Source organism: Molothrus ater, chromosome 1 (genome assembly GCF_012460135.2).
Source record: "Molothrus ater isolate BHLD 08-10-18 breed brown headed cowbird chromosome 1, BPBGC_Mater_1.1, whole genome shotgun sequence".
NCBI classification, from domain to species: Eukaryota; Metazoa; Chordata; class Aves; order Passeriformes; family Icteridae; genus Molothrus; species Molothrus ater.
This window is the reverse complement of record NC_050478.2, coordinates 8,004,049-8,031,142: the sequence shown is the minus strand read 5'-3', so window position 1 is coordinate 8,031,142 and position 27,094 is coordinate 8,004,049. Positions and strand designations below refer to the sequence as shown.

The 27,094-nt window shown below is 41.9% G+C and overlaps 1 protein-coding gene across 1 annotated transcript in view; it reads right to left on the bottom strand.

Annotated features, from left to right (window-relative positions):
* The window catches only part of DPP6 (dipeptidyl peptidase like 6), a 417,816-nt gene that overhangs the window by 149,578 nt on the left and 241,144 nt on the right, over positions 1–27,094 (bottom strand). Inside the window, 2 exon segments of the mRNA XM_036398554.2 lie at positions 19,626–19,724; positions 26,619–26,733. Coding sequence (XP_036254447.1) covers positions 19,626–19,724; positions 26,619–26,733 — 214 coding nt within the window.

The window sequence follows — 27,094 nt, the reverse complement described above, 5'->3', positions numbered from 1 at the left end:
GCAGGAGCCCTGCAGCCCTGCCCAGTGTGGTGCTCAGCATCACTCAGCCCTTGGCCAGGTTTGTTAGCGTTCAGAAACACATAATCACGAAAATTATTATATGTAGGTGCTTTATTGAAGAGCTCTGGGTGTCAGGGGTTCCAACCCAAATCTGACGCTGATATACATTTGGGATGAACATGTTTTTATATTCTATGGTTATATAACTTTCATGTTAATTATTAAACTTATATTGTTCTATTGTATACATAGATTTCAACCAAGCATGGTTCCTCATGGCCCCCCTATAAATTTCTAACACAGTTTCTCATGATTCTTCTTATGATTATACAATAATTATACTTAATTATTAAAAAATCATCACATCTAACAATTATATCATTTATCATACTGCTTACCCAGGTGCAATGATCTGGCAAAACACAAAGCCTAACATTTTCAGAGTCTATCTTTAACATTTTCAAGGGCCCCACTATCAGGCTGAGCCCACCCTCACTGAGGTGACAGCAGCTCCTGAACCAGCCAAGGGCTTCTTGTAGTCCTCCCAGGCAGGTATTGATCAGACACACCTGGACAACATTCACCATCTAACAAGATAACAGGCAGGAGGATTGCAATGGTAGGACCGAGGTTTCTTCAGAAAATTGGTATTTTCAACAGGATGTATTACAGTTGTATTCTTTTGGAAAGAGATCAGACAGTGAGGATCAGACAGTGGAGTTTAAAAAAAATCTGCTGCTTGTTTAGCAGATCAGCAAATTTTCTGAAGGGTCAGGTGAGCCCCAGAACTGAATTTCAGAGGCTGTTGTTTGTTGGGTACATGCTGTAAATATCAAATAGATGCACTGCAGCGTGTCTTGAAAGAGCAACACATCACAGCATTAAATGCATCATCCCAACAGCCTTCTTTCCACCTGAGCTTGGGATTGCATCTCTCTGGACACCTGAATTGGGGCTGATTGTGCTTTTCTTTTGCATTCTGATCTGTGTGGTGAAGTTTTGCAGCAGTCAGTGAGCAGGCACAGTCCTGGCATTTGTTCAGCCTCTGTTCTCAGGGTTGAAGGGGCTTCCACTGGGGACTGTGGATGGAGACCAGAGTGGGGAAAGAAGTGGCTGTGCCCTGGGGCTTGGGCATGAGCTCTCATGCCAGCACACGCTCACCAGGGCCAAAGAGGAGGGTCCAGCTGCAGAAAGCAAACCCAGACCACCCATAGGTGACCTGCAGCACACAGGAAAAGCCCACTGGCTTGCAGTGGTTGCCTTGTTTCCAGGACTGGGGGCGGCCGGCAGCTCACACTGCAGTGGTGTCTGAGGGAGCAGCACCCTGAATGAACCCAGCTCATGCCTGAACTGCTTCCCAGGCAGGCTGGGCTCAGCTGTGACCATCAACATCCACAGCCACAACCCAGGCACACAGCAGAGCCCGAGGGGAGGGAGCAGCTCAGCAGCTGCACCAGGCATGGAGGTTCAGTAGCACCATCCCCACAGAGCAGGTGAGCAGCTCACAGGGAAAGTAGACCTGGGGGGACTCTGAAATTCCTATAAAAATGGTATTTCTGAGTGTCACAGGTGAGGAAATAGCACAAGCTGTGGTTAACAGGTTGTTGTGTGAGGGGCCAAAACCCTAAAAAAACCCTTTAATCCTGCCAGATGCAGCAGAAGCATCTATCTTCAGAGAGCCTGCTGTCTTCAGGGACTGGTTTTGAGAGAGGGGACCTGAGGTTTTTGGATATAGTGGCTTTTGGAAGCAGAGTGGAAAACAACAGAACAGGGTAAATTCACAGAGGAAATAGAAACTGTCAGGAAAAGACCCCAAACCAGCAAATATTAAAAAGCACCAAACGAGGAATAAGGTGCAGGATGGCATGAGCAGGGAGAAGGATAGACACAGGCAGATTTATGGAAATACTTATTTTTCTTTGCATTCATGAAAGGGAAAATCATATCTTATTTACCAGGCCTGCAGAATTATTGACTCACTTAGGACAGTATCTGCCTATCAGGAGTCAGGTAGGAGAATGGCCCCCCAAGACCTACACCCCTTGGGGCAGGCAGAATTTACTCCTCAGAAAAGCACTGAGAACAGAGGCTGAACAAATGCCAGGACTGTGCCTGCTCACTGACTGCTGCAAAACTTCACCACACAGATCAGAATGCAAAAGAAAAGCACAATCAGCCCCAATTCAGGTGTCCAGAGAGATGCAATCCCAAGCTCAGGTGGAAAGAAGGCTGTTGGGATGATGCATTTAATGCTATGATGTGTTGCTCTTTCAAGACACGCTGCAGTGCATCTATTTGATATTTACAGCGTGTACCCAACAAACAACTGACTCTGAAATTCCCTCCCCACAGCAGAAGCAAAGACTGTTTTGATATGTGCTGCTTCCCAGGGAGAAAATGCAGGGAAGGCTTCTCAGCCCCTGTCCCCTGGTGCCTGCAGTAGGCTGGGATAACAGAAAGTGGGAGGCAAGGATCACAAATAGGGAAGAGCAGCAAAACCCCATTTCCATGCTCACAGCTTCATTGTGCCCGCAGTGAGCTTTCCTTAGGGATGGACCCTGTAGAGTTTGGCATTCATAATTTTTCACAGCCCCTGCCTCTTTCAATCCACCTACCCCCACCAGGAACTCCTTTTTCTTCCTCTTTGCTACTTTGCCTGGAAGAAATAAACAAGAATTTCTTACACTCTGTGATGCTGATACAAGGAGCAACAGGGGACAGAGAACAGCTTGTCTTTAACAACATTGCTACAGCCTTTAATTCCAGGAGACAACTGGAATCCCATTTTTAGCTCTCTGCCATTATGGGTCATTATCCTTTTACTGTTCCCAGCACTTTTTTCCCCACATGCAAGGCTGAAAGAAAAACTTCTTTAAATAGGTGATTTACTGTAATCTAGCTAAATACTGTATAACACATTGAATTGGTATATTAAGTAAGTGCAACAAGATAGAATGTGCTTTATTATGTAAGAAGTGGTTTTAATTGCTCATCATCTCAATGCAGTTGCACTTGGTGCACCAATATAGTGCTTTTACAGCACTACCAGTAAAATAAAACACAATTATAGCTCAGGAAAATTCCCACATCAACGTGCATCTCTAGCAGGCTTGTAAATTAACTTGTCAAAAGCTGCAAGAGATTGAGTCTTGGGAAAACTTAAAACTATAAAAATCAGCAATGCTGGTGTGTTTCTCTTTTTTATCTAATCCCAAGTCCTTCAAGATTCAAGCCAAAAAAGAAAAAAAACAAAACTAGTTCAGCAGCAAGCCTGAAATACAGGCAAAGCACACCTTTAAATTCTGGATCCTAAATTTGAAACCAGGTAAAATTCTGCTCCTGCCCCATTTGTGAGGATGAACTCCTCCTCAAAGAGCCCCAGTCTGGGAACCCTGTGGTGTTATATTCACATTTTTTGAAAAGTCCCTTTGCCCAGGATTTTTCTCCTGGGAAGCTGAGAAGCCTCAGAGAAAAATGAAAACAACAATTATCTCATTTGCTTCTCTTCTGTTTTGTTCATGTGGAATGTTTGAAGATTATTTACCCACAGGTGATTGTTGTATTGGATTCTGGTGTGAGTTGTTTTGACTCTCTGGCCAATCAGGGCCAAGCTGTGTCAGGACTCTGGAAAGAGTCACGAGTTTTCATTATTATCTTTTTAGCCTTCTGTAAGTATCCTTTCTGTATTCTTTAGTATAGTTTAGTATTGTATTCTTTAATATAATATAGTATCATAAAATAATAAATTAACCTTCTGGGAACATGGAGTCAGATTCATCACTACTTCCTTCCTCTGGGAGAAACACAAATACAATACTGTGGGCTCAGATCATGACTCAGTGGCACAGGCATGAGAGCTGAAATGCATGTGAGAAACTGAGACCTTGTTTCAACTTCAAATTACTCCTTCCCAACTTCTATCTGCTTTCATAACCCATAGAGGGGCAAAAAGAGAGACACTACAATTAGGCAAAAACTGAATGAGACATTCTCTGGTCTAAATCCATTTTTATTCCATCCAGAGCAAACCATCTTGATTACAAGACTGCTGCAAAACCTTAACAACACCACTGCAACCTCACACCTTGTTGCTTGGTGACCTCAATTTATCTTTCTAATGCCTGGGGGGAGGAGTGGAATGCACCACACTGAGATGATCTTTGTTGTATTCCAGAGCTGAGAAATCTCCCTTAAAAATTCTCTGCCATCTCACTCTCCTGTTCAGCTGTACTTGTGCCATGTGCTCTTCAAATGCTAGATGTTCTAGGAGGAGAAGGGATGACCCCTGGGTTACTGGACAGCTGGAGACAGCAGATTACACTCATCCCTTTGATTCCCTGCTGGAAACATTTCACATTCAACACAGGCCAGAAGCAATTTAACCCCAGACAACTATTTTCCCAGAAAATGGTCCTTAATGCTTTTATCCACACCCTACATATTTTTCACAGTTTGATCATGCAACTGAAGAGAGAAAAAAAAGTGCAGCCAACAGGTAGCAGGAATCAGCTTATCCCAGCTCCATGGAGTGACTGGGGTGGGTGCACAGCCCCAGATACACAATGGCACAGATTTCACTGGGATATAAAAATTCCAGGGCTTTTCCCACTGTAGATCCTAGCTCAGATGGGAGCCCAAGTCACCACTCCTGCTGGTGGCACCCAGCTTGGCTGTTCCATGCAGGGACCTTGCTCCAAGCCCTCCCTGGCTGTGCCTCAGGCCAGTGCAGCATCACCCAGTGACCTCCCTGTTCTCTGCCAGATACGTCAGATCTTTCCTGCCTTTTGGTTTGGCTTCACACAGGAGAGTGCACGATCCAAAGTGTTGCACCTAAATGTAATAATCCACTTGACACTGAGGAAAAAAAAGGAATCCATGAATAAATTTTCATTAAAATGTGACCCACGGCTCGCTTACCTAATTTCTCTGTGCATTCCCTTGCCTCCTTCTCTTTGCCCCTAAACAAATTGCACTTGTTAATGGCCATGATGGGCAGGAAGAACACATAAAGTGTTTTTTCTTACTTTTCATTATTATTACCATGGGAAGATTACTTAAATTTCAGTGCAGACTGAAGGAGACTGCTGTATGTTAACAAGCAGATATGCTTTGTGTGCAGCTGCGGGTGAAGTTTTAATTATCTTTGTGTGCAATATTTCACAGTCCCTCTTATGTCAGCCTATTATTTCAGATGTGTCTGGTGAGGAATGATTGTGATGAAGTCTAACTTCATGTGTGAGGAATCTGTCAGAGTCGTGGCCATCACCCTGACCTCAGGCTTTTGAAAATCAAGGCAGACAAGAGACGAAATCCAAGACCCCAATACACGTTTTGGTTACTATCACTGTGATAGTTTATGAAAATCCCTTTGCCAGGATTTCTTCCCTGGGAAGATGAGAAGCCTCAGCTTCTCCATGTTTTGCTCCTCTGGAATGTGGTCTGGAGATTGTTTATCCAAACATGTGAATTCTTTTTAATTAATGGCCAACCACAGCCAGCTGTGTCGGACTCTGAGTCAGTCATGGGTTTTCATTATTCTTTTCTTTTCTAGCCTTCTGTCTGTATCCTTTCTCTTTCTTTAGTACAGTTTTAGTATATAATTTCATATCATAAAATAATATATCAGCCTTCTGGGGACTTGGAGTCAAATTCTCACCTCTCACCTCAGCCTGGGGACCCTCACAACACAACAGGTTACCAGCGCACGATTTCTGGTTTTGGAGCGGTCACAAGAGGGCACCCTGCTACAGAGCCAATGGAAACACTTTCAACACTTCAACACGCAAAGAACCATTAATAATAATTAGATTCAGTGCAGGAGACTGGTGTGCTGAGTGAGATGGCACTGAGGGAAGAAATGGCACCTGGGTGAGAGCAGTCTTCCTGCACCCAGCTGCAAGGGAGACACTAATGGAGAAACATTTTGCAATTATAGGTAAAATCCCATCATTTTTAAACCAACTGATGATGGAATGAAAAAAATTCATGTCAGCTAAGCAGAGTGGTGAGGCAATAGAAAAGCTGCCCAGAGAAGCTGTGGTTGCCCCATCCCTGGAAGTGTTAAAGGCTGGGTTGGATGGAGCTCTGGAACTTGGTTTAGTGAATAGGTCCCTGCCCATGGCAGGGGGTTGGAAATGGATGATCTTTCATTTCCCTTCCAACCCAAACCATTCTATGATTCCATGATGAGGGAGGAGCTTTTCCTTAGCATGGCCCATTGGTTTGGTTTGCCTGCAGTTGCTGGGTCAGCTGCTACACAGAGTCCTCACCAAACCCCAGAAAAGATTCCTGAATTCCTTATTTCCCTTCTTCTTGCTCCTTTCCCTCTCTCTACCACAGAACCAACATCATGCACCTGTTACTGCCTTTGTCCTGTTGGTCTTGAAGCACCAGCTGTTGCTAAGAAGACAGCTGTGCTGATGTGCAAAGCAAAAGGGCTGATATGAACACCTGGTTTGAATGCAATGGGTGAAAAATAGTTACACCAAAAGAATGACTGCTCCTTCCTTCCAATTCTCATCAAGCTTCTGTCCAAAATTACCTTCTCAGTGGGTAAAGAACTTTCAGCAGATGAGATTAAATCCAAAGAATGCCCTTATTCAATGAAAAGAGCTTGAGTTCTTCGTATTTTTTCCTTATTTTCTATCCTTACATAACTTCTTAATAACTCAGGGCGATTCTTTTTATTGTGCATTTCCATGCTTCTGTCATGCTCTTAATCTTTCTCTGGACCATTTCTATTCCCATTACAATCTATCTTTTTTGGAGGGAGCAACCCATGCTCACTGCAGTGATCAAGGTGATAATGTCCCTCAAACTGGATAAAACCAGGCTGTTTTCAGTATTTTTCTCTGCAGACTATAGTTCAATACTGTTTCTCCTAAAAATATTGATTGCAACAGAAAATTGATTATGCTCTCTGTTTCCTGCCCTAGAAGAGGGAAAGCAAATACAAACTATGGAATTCTAATATTCTCTCCCTTATTTTCTTATTCATAGTCTTCTGGCTTGATATGTTAGCTATATTAGCCATTCTGTGCCAATAAGGGAGAAAATCAGAAATACTATAATTATTGGTGTATATTTTTTAAAATATCTTCCTTTGTGAGGCATTAAAATTAGAAAATACATAACAAACATGCTTTTATGTTAAAGGTTGATTTGGTTTAAGGCCATTAAGGCCATATCTTATGCCTGCTGCTGGGTTTGGTATCAGCTTCAAGGCAAAAGGTAATGGCAAACTTACAAATGCTGCCCCTGAAACTGACAGCTGAAGAAGGAAAATATGGAATACATGGAAAATATATACATAGATAGATAGATAGATAGATAGATAGATAGATATACACACACACACATATATATGTATATATATGTGTATATATATATAAACACATATATACATATGTATATGTATTCTTGGGCATATATATAGACATATAGACATATATATATACACACACACACACACACACACACACACATATTCTCTTGGGCATGTTTTAAGCAAGTGTTTTAAGATATTTTTTACATCACCGTTCACAGTCTGCTCCTCCTGGGAAGGAGAACAAGGAAGGAAAAGATACCTCCAAATTATTAATAAGCATCTTGGCTTATGCATGGGTGTTCCAAGCAATTTGTCTTGTAAAAATGAGTCAGTCCATCAGCTGAAGCAGCAGCAGACAGTGGAAACTGCTGCACATGGCCCAGCATATGTGCATTAACCCCTCTGAGGGGCAATGGGCCAGCCCAGCCCCCTGGCTCCACTCCCTGCTGGTGCTGCCAGAGGCTGAGCATCCAGAGCCAGCTGCAGGAGCAGGCCTGGGCATGGGCTCCTGTCCACCAGGAAATGGGAAAATTGACTGCTGAGCACAGAATAAGTGTTTATTAGGTTGGTAACAAATTAGAGTATTGGAAAAAATTTCTGGACCCTGTCTGGGGAGAATTGGTGGATTTTAGATGTTTATCTAAGTCTTGATGGTTCCTCTCAGTCTGCCTGAAGGCACCACGTTACTTGGCAAAGCCAAGACTTCCAGGCAGAGCCTGGAATGGTTTACTCTGCATGCATGACCACATGGAACACAACTGCAATAGTACCACAGTCTCTCTGAACTGCTGGATTCACCACCATTCACTGTGGAGTCAATTTTATGGAGTCAAGTTCATGCCAATAGAATAATAATTTATCTAATAGATCCAGATTTTTGCCCTCTGTGGAGGAAATGCTTCTGAACTGATAATTTTTTAACTTTTCTTGGTTTCAACACTGCCTTCTTACTAGACTTTGTCTACACAAAATTTTTTTCACTCCTGCCATTCTGCATTCCCTGGAAAGCTAAAATGCTTTGAGGATGATAACCCAAATTTTGTCAATTATTATGAAACCTAAGCATTGGAAGACAGGTATAAGCCTTCAAAAGAACCTGATATTTTAAAAACATCTTTTCAAATGCAATGAAATGGTTTTGTCTCCATTTACCTCCAGATAAGTTTAACATTTGAAGGACCATTTAGAAATAATTATGATAATATCTCTGAGTACTAAAAATGTTTTTATTTACTACATTTATTTTTTGAATCAAAGTAGATTATATTTGCATGCTACCTGTCCCCAGAGGCTGGGACTTTGTCAAGTAGCAAAAGGAAAACATACCCAGCAGACCCAGTGCAAATTTCACATGAAACTATGAAGCTCTGCTGGGGACCTGGTTCACACTATTTCATGACTTCATGATTACTTGGTGTGGTATGATTTGGTACAGGGACCTAAAGATTTTAACTGTAACACACAGCAAAATCATCTGGCTTTTCTTTAAGGTCAAACAAATTATACTGCATCCATACATTTGTCTTCAAGTGTCATGAAACTCAAATAATTTGAACATTTTTGAGAAGTTAACCCCAGATTCTTCTGTGCAGTCCTTGTGTGTAGTTCCCATCCCATCCTCTCTAAAATTACACCCTAGAGGTGGAAAACAGCTGTCCAAAGTCCTGATCTAAGGCTGACCAAGCAAAGCAAATAGAAACAAGCTCCCAAGAACCCTTCCTCTTGCAACAGGTCTCGGGTCAGTGAAACTCATTGATGAGAGAAATGCTGGATGCAAGAGGCTCTGGAGGGTGCTTGGAAAGTGTCTTAGAAGAGAAAACTATTTTTGGGCAACTAAACAGAAAATATACAAGAGGAACTGAGGGTTCTGAGCCTAAAAGTGAGTGAGGTTCATTGCCCTCTTACTCATCCTTGTGCACACACATCTTGTCTCCCATGGAAACAGGATTTTGGGCTGGGCAAACCTTTGGTCTCCTGTGCTCTTAATTGAATTTCCACTGATGTGAGGTTTTAAAGTATAATTACATTCCCTTGATCAATGATAATTATCTCATTACAAATTTCTTTTAATGAATTATATAAGTCTGGGACTATTTCTTGTTTAAAAAAAGTGCTTTTCATACATCCAACATCTTAATCCAGTCAGGAGATCCAAGCTCACTGGGGACTTTTTTTTAGATAAGTAAATCTTTGCCTGCTAAATTTTCTGTTACAAAGACTTGATATGAGGCTTAATCACCAGAAATACAGTATTTCCTGTCTTCAAATTATTTAATTATGGTATCTCAGCATATATTTATTTAATGTTCTTAATAGGAACAAGTAGAATACATACTGCTCTAATTAATACTTGGTAAGCTTTCCGTGTATAACAAGTGTCCAAGAGCAGTGGAGCAAGCTCTGGGAAAGCTACTGAGTCAGGAAAATGTTCTTTGCACCAAGTAAAAATCTCCAAGAAGCAATCAAAGTTGGGCAGGGCAGCGTGAAAAACAGAAAATTGGCTTGATTAAAATATTTTTAAAAAAAAGTTTTAAAAAGTAAGCAAATTGCATCCTAGAGAACAAAAGGTTCCCAGGGATGGACTGTGTCAAAAGAGAAACCTTTCTGGAGATCACTACTGGAGGCATCAGCAGTGTGTAGGACTTTGGATCAATGGCTTAACAAGAGGCCTGGACACCCCAAAGAATTCTCCTTTCTCCATCACCCCTTTACAGTCCTCACTTGAATGTGCTTTTTGCTCAGCGTATCCTGCAATTATGCACCTCATTTGTTCCATCTGTGCTTTCCTGGGTGCTTATCTCTTAAGTGCCTCTTTCCTAAAATGTTTCCATCCTTAAATCAGCCTGACTGTTAGGAAAACCTTCAGTAAATTCATGCAAACCCTCTTTCTTGACCTTCCTTTCCTACAGTTCAAAACTGAGTCTCCTTTCTATCTACACACATCTTCTAAGCAGTGCTGGATCCAAGCAAAATAACATTTCTTCCTCTCTCCAGAAGCAATCCTCCAAGCTCCTGGGGAAGGGAGACCATCACCCTCTGCTGTGCCCAGCTTGCCCCAACACCCAGGAGTAGAGCACAGCTCTTGTTCCTCTCCCTCCTCTTGCCTGTGTTACACTCCTCTGAAGAGTCAAAGAGAAAAACCCAGCAACTTTATTTTAGTACAAATTCAACCAGCAGGAATGCAGTTATGCCCATCCTTTTTAAGGCTTATCACAGACAATTTTTTTCCCTGCAGTGTCCCCTTCCCCAAGGGCTGGGGACAGCTGGAGCTCGCCCTTACCTGGTTCACAGGTGTCAGCTGGGGAAGAGCATCTCTTGGTGTCACACTCTTTTTGTATCTATTCACATGGATTTTATAACTAACACCCACTGAGAGAACACCAAATTGCTCTCCCAGTTAAACTCCTGAAAAACCAGTGCCTTTCCTTCGACTCTGAGAGCAGCAGAGTTTTGATTTCAAGCCACTTTGAACAGGATGCAAAAAAAACCCTGATCCTTTTTCTGACTGGATTTAAACTGTTCAGCACACAGGCAAGGCTGTGCATGTGGTTCTGTGTCTGTGGTTCAGAATCACCTCTGTTGTGAGCCACGTTCTTCAAAGTCCCCCCCAGATGCTACTGCTCCCTGTGGCATTGTTTCCTTCCCACTTCCATCCCTGCTGTTCTCCTTTGTTTATTTATTTATTTATTAATCAAAAGGCTCCCCACTATGAATCCAGTGTCATTGCAGTACCTGCCTGCCTGGCAGGTAAAAGGACCCAGCACTGAATTTATCAGCTTTGCATTCACCACCAGGAAATGAGCCTAGAAATGCTGCAGTGCACCTTAGAGCAACACGCAGCTGATGGGGAGGAGCAAAGAGGGCAGCTTCTACATAATTCCCAGGGATTTCTTCCTCAAATATACAGACAAATTTAACACACAAAGGAGCCCAAACTGTTCTAGTTTTCACACACCTTTCACAACTTTAAATTATTCCCTGAAGCTGCTTCTTGCTGGCAGACACAGCCACAACAGGAGGCATTGCCTTGCTTCTGAGCTACTTTGAGGAAAAGCATTAATTTTAGTGGAGTAGGGCTTGAAATGGAAATGGGGAATCTGTTTTTGTTAATGGCTATAGAAAGTCTACAAAAGCCTGCTGGTCCAACATGTGAGAGTGGGATGTTGGCTGTTAGGGGGAAGTCTATTTTTCCCCTTTTGTTTAAAAAAAAAATTGGTGGGAACAGAATTAGGCAGTTATGGGCAGTAGGTGTTAATAGAACCTAGGCAAGAAGAAACAAAGTCCAAGGAATTCTCCTGCCTCTTCCAGTCATCTTTGATTCATTAAATGTTCTCTTTGATACTGCCACAGCAGCTGATGTATTTTCCAGCTCTTCATCATAGGCCACTAAGCCACTTCTCAGCCGTGCTGACTTCCAGATTCATTTTCACTCTCAGAGCACTCCAGCCCCTGCTCCACCTGGGACATCCCCAAGATCCTTCCTGCTTGCCTGGGCTTCTCCCCTGAGTCACTGTGCAGCACCACATTGTCCATACCCTCCTCATCACTCATTCCTTGCCTCTGTTCTCCCAGGTGACCTTCATGCCACCAGCCCTGTCCCTGGGCCAGACTCTTCACTCATCCTGGCAAGATTCAGAGACATAGCATACAGAAAGCCATGCCACTGAATGCCTGAGGCCACTTTTTAATGCATGTGGGGTTTTAGATGCTCTCTAACTAAAGCCATGTGTTGATACCTCAGGAGGACATTTGACTCAGAGACTCAATAGCAATCATGATGAGCAGGAGAATGGTTAGAGTTCAGCAGGCTTTGGAGAAATTAGGTTACCTATGGAGGCTCCTAAATAAAAGGTTAGGCTCTTATGGAAATCTTGGTGTCCTCAAGACATAAAACTACTCAAAAGCACCACACACAAAACCCCTCTTTGACCATTACTGTGTTATTTCTGCTTTTCCAGGGTGCAATATTTTTCCCAAACATGACTTTATGCAACATATTTCTTCTTCTAAAGTCAGAAGCTGCTGTAAACACCAAAGAATTATTTTGTCAGTCCAAAAGCAGCCCATGTGTCCCACCAGCACTCCAGCACTGCAGAGAAGAGTGCACTGAGGCACTGTCCAATTGTTGGCAGCACACTCCTCCCCAGCTTGCTCCTGCAGACTGTATTAATTTTTGAAAGAGCCAAATTGATTTCCCATTTCATTCTCTCTAGCAGTAATGAACAAAACAGCTACATGGCAGGAATGCTCTCCCCCATGGCCTATTATAGTCTCTTAAAAATCCATTAATTCCCAAGTTTCCTGTCTTTAGTGAACAGGTTATTGTCACTGCTGAACTCGGGCAGCTGCCCAGAGGCTGAAAGGCAGGAGTGGGACAAATTCTCTCCAGTGCTCTCAGATCACAGAGCCACAGAAATCTCTGAAGAGGATGATCCAGGATGAGATTTAAAATCAAAATTATGGTTCAAATGGTTTAACATATTCCTCACTTCTTCATCAGTGTGGAAGTCATGACAGAGCAAGATCTCTTACCTACTCACTTCATGTCACTTCATGAATTTAGAATAAAAATAGAATAAAATAGTGATCAACCAGCTCTGAAGTGCATGGACACTTCCACTGGCACCAACACTACCCAAAAGTTCATTTAACAAACAACCACATCTTTATGAATCATAACAGAGTGTTTCTGAAGGCCATCCCCAGCAAAACCATGCTATGTTAGAACAAAAAGAGCTTTCTTACTCCTTCCCCTGTATTTTCTTCTGGCCCATACACATTTTCCTTTAGTGAGGATGTCTTTACTCTCATCCTTGTAGGCTGTGAGGTTCTTTGTAATGGGGCCTGGAAGTTCACTAAACCTTAGACACCACAATCCAATGTGCTGTGCATCAGGTATCTTGTTTTTTGTTTCAGAAAATATTTAAAAACATTGTAAAAGTCAAAACACACATAAAAATACTGCAGAGAGAAGCTGCCATGAGCTTGGATATGAGGTTTGAACTGAGAGTGGAGAAAGTTTTCTTTGAACTATTAAGACCAGTAAACCCATTCATTTCTGTCTTTTTGACATACATTTAAAACACATTGAAATAACGAGCTACTATTTCTAATTAAAAAGATGGGCAAATATTCTGGTAGAGTAGCCCAGTTTTCTTCATGCCTTCACCAGATTTACACTAACAAAACCACCTGTGAGCATTTTCTGCCTTAAATTCATTTAACATAAGACAGGAACTGGGATGGCATTGGGGTGGCTGCACAGGAAATTCACCTTCCTAACACAGACACAAGACTGCAACGTGAGGTGCCCAAAGAAGGCAGCTTTGTCCCTTGGATGCCAAACAGAAAAAATGAGTTTTCCTTTCCTGCTGACAGCCCAGCCTTGCCAAGAGAAAGGCTCGTGCTGCCTTTACAGTTTGGATGGTCACTTGCAAGCTGAGAATTGCTCTCTGCAACTACCTGACAAAAGGTTGTATTAAAGTGGGAGTTGGCTTCTTCTCCCCAGTAACCAGTGATAATACAAGAGGAAATGACTTTGAGTCATACCAGATTTAGACTGCACATTAGGAAAAATTTCTTCACTGGTCAAACACTGGAACTGACTGCTCAGGGAAGTGGTGGAATCACCACCCTTGGAAGTTCTCAACACACGTGTCAAGGTGGGGCTTAGGGACATGGTTTAGTGGTGGACTTGGCAGTGCTGGGTTGATGGTTGGACTCAGAGGTCTTTTCCAACCTTAATGATTCCATGAATCATTTTGGCCCATGGAGAAGCAGCCCAGAGAAACCTGCACTCCAATCAACCATGCAGTACCTTCTAAGAGGGCAGTTTAAGTCTAAAGAGCTGTCAAAGCTGCACCTTAGCACAAAACCTTTTTCATAATGAAAAATATTAGCGCTTACAAAGTTCTTAATATCTATGCAAAGCAACTTATAAATAATTCATTTGCTCCACAGCATCTGGATCATTTGAAATGCATCAGTGCTTTTATCAATACAGTGCAATGGATTTACACTGCAGAAAAGAGGCTTGAGGGCATTTGGGCTATCTAAGTATTGTTGATCTGAGCATTATTACTAAAGGTAAACTGAAATAAATTACCTCAGTCACTACACTGTGGTTTTTTCAGCATGGTAAATAAAACCTATTAGTTCTAGGTCATTAAATTCGATATTAGGCTTTAAAAGAGCCTAGAAATTCTATGATGTTATTAGAGACACATGCAACAAAACATATGTGCTTCAGCATTACAGATAAAATAATTACTTTATTATATTTAGATATTAGTTATTAATGTATTTTTCAAAGGGACTTTTGAGATAAAAGCCCAGCTGCCATTCTCAGAGGCAAGCTGGGCACATCATGGTCCTGGCTCTCACTGAGTGGCAGGTTTCCAAATAACTGAGACATTTCTGAAAATGTCATTTGAAGCCTCTTGCTAATTTACTCATTATTCCTCTTCTCACAAGAATAAATATTATTTTTCCAGTATTACAGGTGAAATGAGTGGCAGGGACCTTAGAGAGAAGGGCTTGATTTTCACATTTTTTAAGGTCCTGTGACCCTAACATGTTCTTTTCTGTCTTGTACCTCACTGCTCCTCCCTTCTTGAATATGTTGTGCTCTCCTAATTTTAACCTTTATCCTTCCCATTTGGCTACAACCACTCTGCAAGGATTGTCTCCCCAGGTCTGGCCAAGGAAAATGCTCTCCTAATTAAAACCTCCAGTCACTTACCTACAGTCCAAAATCCTGACAAGAGCCACTGCTAGATACAATGTCTTGCAAGATGCCTACAGCAAGGCTGGAAGAACACTCTCTAAAGAGTAAGGACTGACTTGTTGCACCCAATCCATTGCAATGAACTCTGTCAGGATATCAAACGCTGCTCTGATGTTTCTCTAACTAAAACAGCATCCAAGTACTTTCAAAGTAGGAAAAAATCTATTTGCCATTTAAGTACAAAGACCAGAAGATTAGCATAAGTCTCCACAAGTGGCACGTACAGTTCAGTCTCCAGTGCTTTCTTTTACATGATGCTCCCTCCCCATGAGGCAGGAGTGCTCCCAGGATGTGTGGGTCAGACTCACAGCTGTCAGGAATCACTGCAGCTCAAAGGGGCCACAAAACCAGAAAGCACGACTCAATTTCAACTGCCTTCTCAAGCCAGGTCTAAGTAATGACTGTGAATTATTGTTTATAGAAGAAATCAGACAACCAAGCTGCTCTTCAGTGCAAAATTACAACAAATTTCTTTATCCTGTTTTTTGTCAAATATTACAGGAGCATGGCACCATCCCATTGAGCTTTGCAGAAACCTGAGCTAAACTGCTGTGTGAGAGAAATTACAGGAAAAGCCCAGTAATTGCAAAGCCTAATTACAAGGTAATGTGGTGCTCATGAGCAGAACTGCTAAACAATTAGGGACCAGACTAACGAGCAGGCCACCTGTCAGCTGGGAGAGGGCTGAAGGAAGGCTGGCACAGGACACTCCTGATGGGCTGTGGAGGGGATATGAAAACAAGAGGTGCAAATACTGCATTTAAGATATACAGTGTGAAAAAAGCCACTGATTGGAGATCATATGCTTGTTAAGTATATGGACAATGTAATTGTAGTTGTACAGGAAAGGGAAGTTCCGCAGAGTGTGAGGCATGGAGGGATGAGAACAGTGCAGGAGGGGTGAGAAGAAGAGGCTGGAACAGGAACACAGCTCAGATGGATAGGGGGTGTGCCAATTAATCACCAGCAGAACCCCAAACTTCCTGTACTTCACTGCTTTACACCTACTGTAGTATAACACAAATGCTATGCTGTGCCTGAAAAAACGAAACCTTCACAGTAAAGTCAGCATTTACTCACACTACAGGGAAAACCTAACCGATAGCAGTCCCTGGAAGTGGATCTAGAAATAAACTCTGGAGCCATTCTAGTCACAGAATCATAGAATCACAGAATGGACCAGGTTAGAAAAGATCTAAAGATCATCCAGTTCCAATCCCCTCCCATGGTCAGGGACACCTTCCACTATCACAGGTTGCTCCAAGCCCCCATCCAGCCTGGCCTTGGACACTCCCAGGGATGGGATATCCACAGCTTCTCTGGGCAACCTGTTCCAGTGCCTCACCATCCCCACAGTAAAGAATTTATTCCCCATATCTAGTCTAAACCTGCTCTCAGTCAGTTTGAAGCCATTCCCCCTTGGCCTGTCACTGTGTGCTCCGTGAATACACCGCTCCTCTCTGGATCGCTCTGAACAGAGCCAAAGACAGCAGTGGTCAGGACAGTAGAAGACAGATGCTAATTAAGCAAATTGTTCTTTCCCTAAAACAGAGGATAAAAATTCAAACTGAAATTTGAAATTACAATGGCATCACAAAAATTGTAAAATGTTCAAATTTACAAAATTTTACAACTTTGCCACTCCTCACTTTGCGCAAGTAAATTTAATTGCAACTCCATTAAAAAAATGCAGATATATCCACAAATGAGCCACAAATTGTGATTGGAAGGTGTAATCTTTACACTGAAAGTGTATTTAAGTCAGCTTTGACACTGGTTCTTTTCTTTTTTCCTAGATCCTTTAAAATCAATGGAATAGAATGACAGAAAGCTATTGATTAGAAATATGTTATTTTTCCACATGCCCACTGAGAATCAAGAAAACACTAAAACATGAGCTCAACGCATCAATTTCATGGAACTTTCAGCATATTTTTAAGTGTGACCCTGAATAAAAATATTTTATTTATTGAAACACATGATCTAAGACTCATTCTAGCTGGAGGAAAGATCTTCCTCATTCAGTGTTTGAACCAGCCCCTTGCTTACTGGGAAGAACACATATTTTACTGACTGAATTATTTTGGGAGCAAATCCCTTAAATACTCTTAAACATGCAGTGTGCTTCATCTCTGGCCACCAACCTCCTCTCTTCTGCAATGATGTAGAGGAAAGGAAGGAAACAGAGCTTTGATGATCCAGGAGGACTGAGTTGTGCAGAGCTCTGAATGACTGTGATATTTTGCTGTATGATTAACAGGAGAGAAAGGGGAAGAGGGACACACAACAGCTAGCCATGTATTTTATATTTATATACTTCTATTTTAACTCTGTGAATCCCCACAAGGCATCAGCTAGGTTTATAAGCAGTCATCCAATTTTAATATGCTATTTTCAAATATGCTTTTTTTTTTCTTTTGCTGGGGCATTCCAGCAATCTTGTTACACTAAGTTAATTAGTTTGGCTTTGGCATTTTTGGAGTCTTTCATTTGCATACTGAAAAATAAGAGGCCAATAACAACATGTGCTTAGGAATCTGGCTACTGGTCTTTCATCTTAATCACAATTTCACCACTTAGCCAGCTAGAGAAAGCTATGAAAAACCCAACTTTAATACAGAAAAGCAACTAATGTTGTAAAATGGCTCTGGGTCCTTGGATGAATGACATTGTAGATCAGCATCTTGCTCTTAAATGCAAAGTCACGCTTGGGTAAATCTGCAAGGTATCTATTGGCTTCATAAAGTTCCTTTAGATGCATTAAAATCAGTGTCAGTGTTTGTTCATGTCAAAACAATAGAGTAAGTAATTATAAAATTTCTGTGTGTGTTTTAATAATATTTCTTTTTATTTTGTCTCTTACAGTAACAATATTTTAGTAATTTCAGAAGCAAAACAGCACTGGAGTAATTAAGGGTACATGAAAAGGGAGAGGTGGATTTTAAACACTCAAGATCAGAATCTTTATCTTAATAAAAGTTTATATGACTTTAGTATTTGACCATAAGTGAAAAAGCAAGGGAAATGCTGATTTTTAACAGCAGACTGCCATTGTGGAAAACAGGCCTGATGTCCACACAAAGTGATCACTCATCAGTGGGGGGATATTATACCAGCTCTATGGCAATACTTCATTCTCTGTTCCTGAAAAAGTTTAGTTAATTCATTATCATTCCCTTCACTATGCTTTATTTGCTATACTCTAGCAAATAAAGAAAATAGCAGGCAAGGTCTCAGTAAAACCTTTTCCTTCACTAGAGCCATCAGGATATCTGTGCTAAAAGGAAAAGGATTCTAGACAAAAACCCCTGAACTGCAATGCAGCTTTCCATTGGTGATATTTCCATTATCACCATTTCCATTATCCAATGGTGATGTTTCCATTATCACCATTCCTAGAAAATGGTTGTGGGGAGCACCATTCCCAGGGAGAGCACAGCCTGGAAAAGAGCTCCTGCACTCTGCAGGTGTGTTTGTGAAGGTGTTTATTGTCTGCAACAGCTTCCCCTCTGCTTGAGTGGGTGGCAGAACTTGCAGCTGGGGAATGTGTTCATTCAGCACTACCCTTTAACACTCTCTCTTTTCATTACAGGTATTAAAATTGTTCCCAATGGGCACAGCAGATAAGGAAAGCTAAACAGAGGAAGGATTTGATCCAGTTCCCCATTAAATTCAAAAGAAAAGCTAATAACTTCCATGATAATAAGACCTGGACTAGAAATCACATGAGCAGCACAGCACAAATCATTTTATTCTCAACAAAGCTTGTTCTGACTGCAGCAATTTCCAGGGAGAGCTGGAATCTACATCCCCCAAAGTAGCTCCACTCCAGCAAATCCAACACGCATTAATTCAAGTATTATTTGGTTTCCCCCTGACTGGAAAATGTAAGGCAGCAGAGGATAAAAAGAGCACATGGCTTGTGTGCAAGCCCCAGCCCAGCTGCTGCTGGAGCACTGTTTGCCTCTTGTTTAGCATTGCTTCTCCTCCCTGCCAGGAAAAAAACCAGTTTTGATGGGGGAATATAAACCTCCAGTTTTGTTTATGGTAAAATATTCACTGATGGTGCTCCAACCACTTCTTCCAACCATGTGCCACATCAATTATTAAGTTCTGGATGATCTTGGAGAAAAAGGCTGCTGTTTTCCATGCCTATCTATGAGCTCACTGGGATATCCAGTAGATATCCATAGATAATAAGTTAGAACTGTGGTGTTTGCATGTTTAACCAAAGGAAAACTGGAATAGGAATTTGAAGGTTGAAAAGAGGAATTTGAGGACATGATTCTGAGAAAACAGCTCTCACTGCTGGAGCTGGGAGTTTGACAAAATGATCTCCAGAGGTCCCTTCCAACCCCAACCAGTTCTTGATCCTGTAATTTCAAGAGCAGCACAAAGAATTGGAGGAACTAAGAAGGACATAAAAAAAAAACAAAAAAAACCAAAAAAAACACCAATGGCCAGGGAGCAAGGAAGCAAAGCAAAGATACTACAAAAGTGCTCAAAACTCACCAGTTATCCATTTAGCCTCTGGGTCATGAATCTTAAAATCATCACTGAAGAGATCTTCCACTGTTATCTTCTTCTTCTGAGACAAGCTGTTATCTTCCACTGTTAAACATTGAAAAACAAACTACCATTAGTTCAGGTTCGAAATGTATCTGAAAGCACAGAAACTGTGAATAGTGACATATCTCATTTGGATACAGTCCACATTAAGCTTTGTGTCACACACAAATCCCTTCCCACGGTCAGTGGTACTGAAGGAGCACCTAATGGCTCACTAACAGAACCCTCCTTGCTATGTATGCCTGGTCTTAACAGCTACAAAAAGACCAAGAAATTGTCCAAAACACACATTTTCAGACATAACATGATCAAAAAAGAATCTAAGTCATGCAAACACACCTATGGGTGTCATAATGATATATAATGTTTACTATTCAACAGCTAAACCCTAAAATATTTCTGAAATTATGAGCTACAAACAATTAAAAACGTATTTAAAATGTCCCATTTTTTAGGGCTTATATTTTTATTTCCTTAAATTTTTAACATAAAACCATAGCTGGAAAGGTTTTTAACCTTCTAACTAAGGGCTCATGCAGATTACTTCAGGAATTCCCAAAAGATATTCCATGGGAATCAGACATTTGGTTTCAGAAATATTTTTGAAAAGTCCATGAGACATAAAACCCTTAATCCTTACGTGTTGCATAGCTTGCCCATACTAACTTTAATTTTTAGTGAAAGGATATACAGTTTCATTTGTAAACATGGAAATATCAAAGCTGAAAGTTTTAGAGAAAAACTAACAAATTTGAAAACCCAACAATTTTGATTAATATGTTTCCTCTTTCCTTTTCTCCCATCAACTGTAATATCTTTTGTTTTGACAAGCAGTCACCCTCTATGAATAATTTGTTGTCAACATTCAATTTTTTGCTGAAATAATATTTTTATGGAAACCTTTCAGTCAGCTGTGAATACATTTGCTCTTTTAAAGAAAAGACGAGACCACATTCTGAATATTTCCACAGCAGGAATGTGTGTTCCAGCATCTTTCCTCAAGACAGTATCCTCATGCCTGAGGTTTATTGGCAGCCTTAGATATCTCTAATATTGTTTAGTACTAAACTTACACTGAACACTTATGATTAGAGAAATGGAAGCAGACCCTGAAGGCACTTATTTGTGGAAAAAAAAATCTTCTTTGCTGTACTAAATTGAAGCCCCTGAGCTACCTGAGATTACAGAAAAATACCTGTGAACAGTGTTTTGTTCCACTAAAAGGTGTTTCAGAACAAACTTTCACTTTTACCAAATTAAATTATATCCTTCAGTGTTCATATTTTTCCCTAGTCTGGCTGAGACTTCAACCACACTGTTCACTGTGGCTTCCAGATTCCAGAACCCATTCACACAATTCCTCAGCCAAATCCCTCTGTGCGACAGCATCGTGCCAAGTTATTCTGCATAATTTTATTTATTAAAATGGAAAATATAGGTGACAAGGAACCCAGGAAATTGTTCCAATTAATTTCACTGTGGTGAGAGCCCCCAGAGCTGGATACCCAGGGAGGTCAGGTGGGGCAGAGCCCAAACACAGCCTTATGTTTTTGCCTGTCCAGGAGATGTTTCCCAAATGCCCTCTGGAGGAACACATGAAGGCAGAAGGACAGGCACAATCAAACTTCTCTGCTGGAGATTTGGGAAGAAGCAGGGTGGGAAGCCCTTCCTATTCCTCCTTTTTGTGCAGGATGGGGACAGCCAGTTTGTGAGCTGCGCCATCTCTGTTCCTCCACAGCACTCAGCTCCTGGTGAGGGACAGCAGGAAGAGAGAGGCAACACCTGGACTTTGCACTTTAGGAGCCTCTCAAAGGGATGAGGTGAGATTCCCTTCCTGTCCCCTACTTGGGCTGTAAGAGCTGCAAGAGGTCCTCTGCTGGACCGTGGGCTACATTCATCTCAGCCACAGAGCTGGGGAGAAAACAAAGAAACTAAATAATAAATCCATCAATGAATTTCAGTAATAGAAAAATAAAAGAGATTCACTTGCCTCTCCTCTTACAGACAGGTAGGTCAGAGGGCTTATTAAGAACATCTGCTCCATTCCTCTGGCCCTAATGGAGATATTTATGGAGGAAGAAATGCAATTGTGGGATCTCAGGCACCCCACTCTGCCCTGAGCAGCAGATTCTAAGTGTGCCTCAGGGTGTCTCAACCAGCTGGTGGACAGGCTGTGCTGTCCACACCCAGCTGCAGGGACCTGGAGGCCTCTTTGGGCTTATGGAAGGACAGGACTAAGCATGAGACACTGTTTTTGTTTTACATTCACATCCCCCAGCCCAGCAGATCCAGATGGCAGCCCTGCAAGTGGCACAAGCACTTGGGATCTGAGTGCCAAGTCACAAACCCAGCATCCAAACTCCACAGCTTTGTGCTGAGAGAACCAAGCAGGAACCATGTCATATTGGTTTGGATTCAATGTTAGAGGCTGACAGGAGCCCTGTGTTTGGGTTCATCTGCCTGCTCTTCATCCTTGCACCCAAACCAGCCTGGGCTGATCTGACATCCTGCAGCTCTCCAGAGCAAAGATCCTCCACAAATCCAGAAAACTCCAACCAAAAGGAGCAAGGAGCTGACCTCACTGCCTGTTTTGCTTCTTCTCATTCAAGCTTTTTCTGAGCTCTAGCCACACTCAGAGGCTGCTTGATAGGTGAGAAGGCTGCAGCCACCTTTGGGTGCCCACCTTTCTTTCCATCACCCTGGTGCTCAGCCACAGGCTGGTGTTGGAAAACCTCACAAACCTCCTGGGCTGTTGTGCATTGCATGAGAGGGACAGTGCCTCTGTGCCAGCATCCAAACTCCACAGCTATGTGCTGAGAGAACCAAGCAGAAACCACGTCCATGTTGGTTTGGCTTCAATGTTAGAGGCTGACAGGAGCCCTGTGTTTGGGTTCATCTGCCTGCTGTTGGTTTCCATGTTGGTTTCCATATTGGTTTGGATTCAATGTTAGAGGCATGACAGGAGCCCTGTGTTTGTGTTCATCTGCCTGCATCCAAACATGCAAAGGATGTTTGCACCCAAACAAACAAGGATGAAAGTTTTCATCCTTGCACCCAAACAAGCCTGGGCAGATCTGACGTCCCCTGGCTCTCCAGAGCAAAGATCCTCCACAAATCCAGAAAACTCCCAACAAAAAGGAGCAAGGAGCTGACCTCACTGCCTGTTTTGCTTCTTCTCTTTCAAGCTTTTTCTCAACTCCAGCCATGCTCAGAGGCTGCTTGATAGGTGAGAAGGCTGCAGCCACCTTTGGGTGCCCACCTTTCTTTCCATCACCCTGGTGCTCAGCCACAGGTTGGTGTTGGATGCTCTCCTCACACACCTCCTGGGCTGTTGTGCATTGCATGAGAGGGACAGTGCCTCCATCCCTCTGGGGCCAGCACACCAGGAACTCCATCTCCACCTCAGCATACCTGCTTGATCCCTGGGCAGACCCAACCCCTCTTTATCCCCAGATGACCTCTCTGTACCAAAAAGGCAGTGGCCAGATGTTGTTGCAGGCCCCCAGCTGGGTAATAATTAGCACTGACTCCATCATTCCAGAAGGCTGATCCATCACTTTATTATACTATACTTACTAAGAAACCCCTCATCCTCACAGACAGTCACGATACAGCTGGACCCAATTGGTCCTTGGATCCAAACATCACCACCATTGGCTAATTAAGAAATCACCCTTTGGTAAACAAATCTCCATAACACATTCCACATGTTCACAACAACAGGTGCAGCAAGTGAAGATAAGAATTCTTTATCATTCTTTTCTTTGATCTTCTCCCAGCCTTTCCCAGGATGATGCTTGGCAAAGTTGTGCATTGCTGTTTGTGATGAGAGAGCTGCTGCCACAGCCAGACAAGGCAAACAGGCAGTCTTTCTCCCTTCTGAAAAATCCCACCTGTTTGTAGTGGTGTAAAATGCACATTTTTATATGACTGCAGTTAACAAATTTCTCCCCTGCACAGCTGGTCAAAGGATAGTGCCTTGCCCTGAGTATCACAAAAGCTAAAAGCTTTTTAGACAATGCCTTTTACCATCAGACAGAATGTTGTGAATTAATGCTAGGCAATGACTAGCTCAGTAACACTTCTGAGAAATAGTTCTTATGGATTTTTCAAAAATTTTAATATGGATTAGGGTGTACTTTTTTTTTTTTCAACTAAAAGGTCAGATTTGAAAGGAGCAAATGTGATGTATATCTCCAGAAAGCTTTAAATATCAGGAACAGATGTATGAGAAATCAGCCTCTTCCTGAGCACAGTATCTAATGGAATTTGGGAAGGCCTTATTTTACTCAAAATTTCTGTAGGGCTGGGTCCTTTTTTCAGCTTTGCTCTGTGTGTGTGTGTGCATGGGCAGACTTCTGGAAAGTTCTGCATGTCTTTATATAAATACACAAACAATGGAATGGGACCTGCACGGGTGCCATGTGCTGTGACAAGTGAGGAGCTGCCAGTCAGGAAAGCCTCAGGACAGCACTGGCATCATTTGTATAAATGGTTTTATGTTTTTCAAAGGTGGGTGAAATGGCAGGACTCACACACCATGAAACTGGAGAAGCTCAGCATAGGCATTGGTGTATGTGTGGTGTTCTATAGTGTAATTAAATGTAAACTTCCACCTTTTATATAGATATAATTATAGTGTAATTAAATGTAAACTTCCACCACTTTGGATCCATAATAAAAACAGAAGCAATACTGACTCAGAGTTTTTGTATGTGCATGTAAGACACAATTCTGAAACATCAACAGGGGAAAAAAACCAACCCAAGCCCAGCTTACCAACACATCAGGTAATGAGAAATCTCAAAAAACACGAATGGAAATTTCAGCAAAGGAAATGACTTTGCATATTCCTCAGTTTTAGGCACAGAGACCCTCTCAACACTGTTATCTGGAGGTGTTGCTGGGTACATAATAAAAATATGTGTGCATGTGTGTGCACACACCCCAAAGGGAGAATGTCTTTGTGTATGTATATAAAATACATATATAAATAAATACACTTCTGAATTTTATTTATAACTGAATGTGAATATTTCAAGAAGGAGAAGAAGAAGGAGGCCCCTGGAAATTACAGGCCTGTTAGAGACATTTCAGCGCCTGGAAAAGTTATGGAGGAGATTATTCTGGGAGGTATTGAAAAACACCTAAAAGAGAATTCAGTCTTCAGGTCACAGCCAGCAAAGCCTCATGAGGGCAGAGTCCTGCTTATCAAACCTGATTTCATATCATGACAGGGATTGATAAGGGATTCCCACATTGCTGATCAAGGGAAGCCAGTGGATTTAAGGATTTTGGATTTTGATGGAAGTGACTCCCCTGGTCCCACCCAGGCAGTGCTTTGGCTTCAAGAGAACTTGTTGAGGCTCATGGGTATGGACTGTGTAATCAAGGCTTTCCTGTACATCTTTGAAAAGTCTGTGCTTCTGTAAAACTGCAGGCAACATTTGCATACATAACAAGTTGTGCCTGATGTGAGTGTAGTCCACACACCACACCCCAAAACATCTCAGAGATGAACAGCACTGTCCAAAGATGTTGAATCTGAACACCAGCAAAATTAATTTAGCAAATGATCTTTATTAAGTTTAACCTTAATTAATTTAATTAGATAATTATTTTCACATGACCACATGAAACTTAAATTTTCATTGAAAACTTCAGGATAACATGAAATTAACTGAATATGGCATGACAATAAATAACTGAAAAAATAATGTACTGATTGCTTCACTCATTTTCAAATTAACTCAATGCACTCCTATATTTCTTGTTTTGTCCCTGTCTCCAGTTCTCACAGAGCAGGACTGTGGGATAAGAATTTTGTCAGGGATGGCTTAGGCCTGCTGGACTGCACGTATTTTGCATGTAATGAGCTGGAAATTTTTTGCCCCACAACTTCTGTCTCTTTTTTCCACTTCACTACCCTGTGCTCTTCCACTTCCTGAGGTTTCATTTCTCTCTTGCCTCCACTCTGCTCCTCAGCTCTGTGTTCTCTCTCCTGCTGTTCCCTAGATTCTACCACTCACATGCACTCATCCAAGGAGGAGTCCCTGTTCTTCTCCTCTACATCCCTAAGCAAGGGACCTTTGCCTCCCCCTGGGTTTTGTAGCTCCTCACCCTTTCTGACACTGAATTCTTTTTTCTATGTCTTGTCTCTCATTTTGTTTGTCTTTTCATATTCAGTTCACAATCTTGTCAGTGCTGCAAAAGCACTTTATTTCTACTCCCTAAGTAGACATGGAAATTTTCAGGGCTGTATAAATGCATAATAATCAATAATCATAATGACTCCACATTAAAATTCAAGCCTACAGTGTCAGCAACTACTGTAAGAGAAGTAATTTACAGAGGTTACACACACAGAACTTTGCTGAAACTTGGTAAGGGGATTAACTAAAAGAATTTCTTATTGGGAAGTTATTTGCTGTGGATAAGTACAATCTGGTATATCATTATCTGAAATTGCCTTGTAAACACTGTGGTCTGAACTAAAAATCAATCCAACTGAATGGGATGGGATTTAGGTGCCAAGGCACCCAATGCCATTTCCAATGGTCCAGGATATGACACTCAACAGGCAACTACTGCTCCACGTGGACATGAATTTCAGGAGTTCCTGTGCCCTCACTGACTACTCCATGTGGGTTCCTCTCCTACCCTGCACATCTAAAATGACATTCCCCATCCATGTTATGGCAATCAAGTTCCAGGCTTGTGCCCTCAGGTCATCAGCCCTGATTTCTGAACTGAAATGTAAAACTCTAAAACATTCTCCCTAAGAATAGCCTTGAATTCAGCATCACACTGAGATAAAGTGATGAAGGATAATTCCTTTGATGTCGACTTTGCAATTAGTTTGCAATCCCTTTACTCTTGGAAGTGTAAAATTACAGAAGAAAACCAGACTGGAAGTGAGTTAAAGGTTATAAATACCTGGTGTCAGGAGTATGACAGAGGTGACAATCAGCGAGCAGATAACGAGAATAACAAGTAAGGCAATTGCAATTCCTTTCCAGTTCCTTTGAGGAGGATTACTCCCCACCAGCTCCTAGAAACATCAAAAGAAGATGAACATTTAGAAAAGGGCACTTAGACAAGGAAACAAGCACAGAATCCAGACAGCAGCGTCTGCAGATCTACACCCTGTGACCACAGTGGGTGACACCCTTGAGCCAAATACAGTTCAGGCTCTTATAATTCATGGTGCCATTAATTGAATTCATCCCGAATAATTATACAGCAAATAAATGCAATGTACCCACAGGTGGCTCAGCAGTGGAACCCACACTCCCCATTACCTCCTGGCACACAGGCACCAGCCCCCATCCCAGCACTCATCCAAACTCACTCATCAACGCCGATTTCCTACCACCCTCATTAAGGCTGGGAAATGAGGAGCTTTACAGTAA